We start from the raw sequence: 5801 nt of genomic DNA, 5'->3' as shown, positions 1-5801 counted from the left end.
CAGGTCTTTAGCCATCACATCTCACTGTGGCTGCTACAAGCACAAAGGGAATTAGCTAAAGGATGGAGTGTGGCTCGTGCGTATTTGGGGAGGACTGGAAAGCCAGGCTTGGAGGCTTTGCAAAGGAACTGCATCATGGTGAAGTGCTGGGCTGGCTCCCTCCTACAACTGAGCACACACTGTTGTATCTCCAATGTTGGGACATGGGTGCTGCCACAACTATGGCTGTCACTGCCCCTTTGGAAACAGGTCTTACTACCCTGCTGCCACCCACCACCCAAATGGAATCTGTGGTCCTGCTTCTTTCCACCTCTGGGCTCAGATTCATTTGGCATGAGGTGCATCTGATTGACACATCCTAGTCATGTGCCCATGCCTTAGCTGCAAGGGAAGCTGGGAGGGTACAGACATGGCATTTTCCACTCCTCTCATGGAAGGTGGGCTCAGCCTCACAAAGTGAACAACTGCTGGGGCCAAAATGAATGAGCAGTGTCCACTGGGCCTGCCTAAATGATCCCACAGGTTCCCACTGTCTTTAGGGTGACACCTAACCCCCCGATCCCTGAACGTTACCCCTTCAGAAAGCACCCCCTTCCCCAGCTATTGTGGGTCCCTCTCTCCATCGTGCAGCTCACTAACCTGGTCTTTTTTTTTTTTTTTTTTTGTCTGTGAGAGCAACTTTGTTTGCAGGTAGAAGTGCTATGGATATGTTAGTGCCCATTCTCACAGAAACCCCACAAGTGTCTAGAGATTTTCAGTTGCTCAGTTAAGGGCTATCAACGTTGTCCCATGGAAAGATTTTCACATTTTAGGATACCTCAAATTAAAATACATTTGGAGTCTTTCTAAAAATCCTGTCAGTTTAATACTGGCTTTCTCATCAAGGATACGATGTGCCTTTTAGGCATGACAGTTCTTTCTTGCTCGGCCCACTCCACACATCACACGTTTAGCAATCCTGAGTCCTAGACACTAAAAGCCAGTGGCACCTTCCCCCAAGTTAAGAAAACCAGGATCACCTCCATCTATTTTCAAAAGATCAAGGGGACAGGACCATCCCAAGACAAAAACCAATGTAAGCCCAACACTTCCTAATTCATCTATTAAATGGAAGAAAAGCCCTCATCACGTCTGTCAATGAAGGTGCCTACCCTAGCCTCTCCTTGGAGAAGTCTCCCATGGGTGCTAAGCAGGAATCCTTTATTAGCCCCCAACTCCACCCCCAGCAGACCCTCCCTTCAATTGCCCACAGGAGACGAGAGACGCAGCTGAAACATTCGATGACATTTATTGAACAGAAACATTTACTGAAACCATTGAAGAAAGGGAATGAAAACACAGAGAGGAACTTCTAATGGCCACTAGAGCTCATAAGTCTCGGGAACCCTGCTCCTGGGGACCCTGAAAAGGTGTCTCAGCTGTACCCACTATGCCACAGCTCTCCTGCCATAGTTCCCCTTCCAGAGAGCCCCACAATTGGCCACTGAAGGATGACGGACGCTGGCGATGTCCACTCACTCCAGGGCACACCTCCCCCTCTGCCCACATGCTGGGTCTGGCCCTGTCTGATGGTCCGGACAGGACAGTCACAGGATGCTGGAAAACACAGCAGGGGACACTCCACCAGGCTGAGGAAACTGAGTCACAGGGAACAACAGGGTGAGACATCAGAGCACAGTCCTCCTCTGGCCCCGGTGCAGTTCTTCCTTCCTGAGGTCACAGGCGAGCACCGGCCATGCCCTCATCTGTGTTTCTTGCAGTCTCCTGGGGTTGGGTTCGGGGTCTCCGGGGTGGGGTGGTCAGCGGGGGTAACTGCTCAGACAAGAACACACACATCTCCACAACAACAAGCAGCGGTTGGCCTACACCTACATGGAGAAAGCAGAGGTTAAGCTCACAACACTGGATGAGAGTGAGCAGAGCCCTGGCTGGCAGGAAGCTCACAGCACGTGCCGGGGCCCAGAGGTGATGGCACAGGTCGGTGAGGACACCCAGCCGGGGGCACGCACACCTGGCGGCTCTGCACACGAACTGTGTGTGTGTGTGGGGGGGGGTGACTTGACACGAGGGCCACCGTGGGGCCTACAGAGAAACAGGGCGGGGGCTTCCCAGCACAGGGAGCAGCCTGCCCCAGGGGACGGAGAATGGAAGGAACCCTAGGGATGGCCCCTAATGTCTCCCAGTGCAGGGTGAGTGACACACGTCTTCAGGTGTCCCTCACCTAGGCTGGGACGGGGGACGGGCTGCTCAGGGCTGCTCCCAGGCCGGCTGCCCGAGGTGAGAGTGTTTGGGGCTGGGTGTCGTGCTGCCATGGAGGCAGGACAACTTCTCCCCACCCCATTTGCTGTCACACGTGGTCATCGTGGTCACTCGGAAGGGCTGAGGGTGGTGGTCAGGGTCCCTTGAGGGTAGTGGGGCCCGGGGGCTTGGTTTGAGCCGGGTGGGCCCTTCCCTGGCCCTGCTCCCCATGTGGGGTGAGGCGGCTTCCCCGGTCTGGCCTCCGCCTGCCTCCAGGGCTCTGCTGCCCCAGAGGAGAGGAGGCCGCTGGGCCTTCTGAGCCTATTTGCCCAAGGAGGACTCGGGGGAGCTCATGTCCCCTGTCCCATCCTCATTACCTGACTCTTCCAGGGTGGGCTGCAGCCCCTCCTGGGGGGCTCCTCAGCCTCCTGGTGTCCTGCCTGGGCCAGGCCCCCTGGGTCACCAATGGGACCTCCTGGGCCCTCCCCGGAAGCACTGCCCACAGTCGGCACTGCCCATGTCGGCAGGGGCGGGGCCGCTAAGGGCCTCTGAGGGGCCTGCACGACCTAGGCCTGCGGGGGGGGGGGGGGGGAGTGGGGGGGTGGGGAACATGGTCATGTCCCTGAGTGGCAGGGGAGGCCTTGGTGGCCTCCTCAGGGGCAGGGGCTGCCCCAGTGGTGGCACAGGTTTCAGAAGCAGCCTCACCAGAGTCGGCAGTGCCAGACCTGCCTCACTGACCTTGGCATGGGCTAGGGTGGTCTCCGCATCATCTGCACTGGCCGGGGCGGCCTGGGCGGCTTCTGCACTGGCAGGGATGGCCTGGGCAGCATCTGCAGTGGCAGGGATGGGCTGGGTGGCATCTTCATGGCCTGAGGCGCCCTGGGTGGCATCTTCATGGCCTGAGGCGCCCTGGGTGGCATCTTCATGGCCTGAGGCGCCCTGGGTGGCATCTTCATGGCCTGAGGCGCCCTGGGTGGCATCTGCAGTGGCAGGGATGGCCTGGGTGGCACCTTCACTGGCCAGGGCAGCCTGGGCGGCATCTGCACTACACAGGGTGGCCTGGGTGACATCCTCATAGCCTGAGGTGGCCTGGGCGGCATCTGCACTGGCCAGGACGGCCCGGGCGGCACCTGTGCAGGATGGGGCTGCGTGGGCGGTGGCCAGATGTCTAATACACGCGAGGGCCTCTTCTTCCACTTGGAACTGATAGCTGCCAGCCAGAATGGCTTCCCATGTCTCTGTCTCTCGAATGAGACGCAGCATCCCCATGAAGCCAGGCGGTCTCCTCTCCAGCCCCATCCTCCTAAGTTTGCTCTGCAGCGTCCTGTTGGGGCGGGCGCACATCAGCACCTGCCGGGCGCGCACCTGGTCTGCAAGAGTGGGGTGGATGGCCCTCTTCTCCATGGCCGTCTGCAGCAGGCCTTCCAGGCGTATCACGTAGGCAAAGAGGGTCTCCTGGGGCTGCTGGGCACAAGTCATGAACTTCATCCGCGCGACCATGCGAGTGTCCTTGTTCCCGAACACCGGCACCAGCGCCACCAGGCATTCGTGAGCAGTGATGTGGGGATTTTCATCCAGGAGGCCACACATGACATCCAGTGCGGGGCCAGCCAAGCTCTCCACCAGCCTCCTCCTCCTCTCCCTTTCCGATATGTGGCGCCACTGGTACAGCATGTCATTGGCATGGTCCAGCCAGCTCTCAAAGGGCTCTTCCTCTCTGCCTGGCTCTTGTGTCCCAGAAAAGGTTCTCAGTTCTGGGTAGGCCACATTTTCCAGCACAGGCTGCAGGGCCTGGTTCCATTGCTGAATCCAGGCCTCTGCCTCTCCTGGGCCTCCTGCCATGCCCACCACTTCTTCTTCACCTGGAGCCTGTGCTTCACCTGCTGCGCCTGCCACACTCACAGATCCTGTCATCCCTGCAACTCCTGTGTCACCGGCAGCTCCCTCCTCATCTGCCACTACTGCTTCATCTTCAGCTCCTACCTCACCTCCAGCTCTATCCTCACGTGCAGCTCCTTCCTCACCTGCTGCTCCTTCCTCACCTGCAGCTCCTTCCTCACGTGCAGCTTGGTCATCATCTGAATCTCCGTCCTCCCCCGAATCTCTGTCCTTCCCTGAACCTCCATCCTTCCCCGAATCTCTGTCCTTCCCTGAATCTCCATCCTCTCCTGCAGCTCCTTCCTCACCTGCAGCTCCCTCATGTGACACCACTGCTGTGACTTCAGCTCCTACCTCACCTCCAGCTCTACCCTCACCTGCAGGTTCATTCTCACCTGAATCTCCATCCTGACCTGCAGTTCCTTTCTCTCCTGCTGCTCCTTCTCCACCCACAGCTCCAGCCTGACCTGAAGCTCCAGCCTCACCTGTAGATTCTTGCTCTCCTGCAGCATCCTCACGTGACACTGCTTCATCTTCAGCTCTTACCTCACCTCCAACTCTACACTCACCTGCAGGTACTTCCTCACCTGCAGCTCCATTCTCACCTGCAGCTCTGTCCCGCCGTGGACCTCCATCCTCTCCTGAATCTCCGTCTTCCTCTGAATCTCCATCCTGCCCTGAATCTCCGTCCTGCCCTGAATCTCCATCCTGCCCTGAATCTCCGTCCTGCCCTGAATCTCCGTCCTCCCCTGAATCTCCCTCCTCCCCTGAATCTCCGTCCTCCCCTGAATCTCGGTCCTCGCCTGAATCTTCATCCTCCCCTGAATCTCCGTTCTCCCCTGAATCTCCATCCTCACCTCCAGCTCCGTCCTCACCTCCAGCTCCATCCTCACCTGAATCTCCGTTCTCCCCTGAATCTCCATCCTCACCTCCAGCTCCGTCCTCTCCTCCAGCTCCATCCTCATCTGAATCTCTGTCCTCACCTGAATCTCCGTCTTCACCTGCAGCTCCTTCCCCTCCTACAGCTCCTTCCTCACCTTCAGCTTCACCTGCAGCTCCTGCCTCACCTGCCCAGTTAACCGCTGTTTGCTTCTGGAGATGTGCAGGGAAATTGGGTCTATCCTGTGACTCACAATCAGGGTCCTGGGGCAGGAAGACCCCAGTCCAGCATCCCCCCTTTCCTGGCATTTGCTGGAGGATCAGACTTTGGTTTAAATACTCAGTGACCTCAACCAAGGCAACCGTGGACCCGAGTTCCTGTCTGAAGACCTTGCCCAGCACACGGTACCTGCCCAGAGGCCACAAGGCAGCCTGCATGGCCTCCTGGAATTCCTGGTTCTTGCAATCATTTGGGATGCGCAGGACGAGCAGGGAGTGATGTTCGTTCACGCCCATCAAGCTGCAGTGGTCCTGCCCCATCGCCAGTGCCGTCACTATCACGATCATTAAACACCCAAGCATGGGGAGAAGTGATTGGACAGGGTGGCCCCAGTGTGGCCTTTGTCCTGTGGGTGCAAACGGGAGAGAGGCATGTTCATGCCACACAGCCCACCCTACCGCCCAGCCCCATGCCCCTCCCTGTTTTGTTTGTTCAATTTTAGGAAACGTTTTTGAAAATAAATTAACTTTCAAGATACAATGCTAGTCATAATTTCTATTTTTCTAGCAACAGTTTTAGGAAGATG

At 57.6% G+C, this 5801-nt stretch overlaps 1 protein-coding gene across 1 annotated transcript; it reads right to left on the bottom strand.

Annotated features, from left to right (window-relative positions):
* Positions 1–1272: 1272 nt before the first annotated feature.
* LOC308494503 (uncharacterized protein) lies at positions 1273–5535 on the bottom strand (the record flags this gene model as incomplete). The annotated part of the gene is made up of 2 exons (XM_081042276.1): positions 1273–1868; positions 2977–5535. 2 exons carry the CDS (start codon positions 5533–5535, stop codon positions 1863–1865), a joined length of 2565 nt encoding a protein of 854 aa, XP_080898402.1. The 3' UTR covers positions 1273–1862.
* Positions 5536–5801: the final 266 nt, after the last annotated feature.

The sequence above is a fragment of the Rhinolophus hipposideros genome, assembly GCF_964194185.1.
Source record: "Rhinolophus hipposideros genome assembly, chromosome: X".
In the NCBI taxonomy this organism is placed as follows: Eukaryota; Metazoa; Chordata; class Mammalia; order Chiroptera; family Rhinolophidae; genus Rhinolophus; species Rhinolophus hipposideros.
This window is presented reverse-complemented; position numbering and strand designations above follow the sequence as displayed.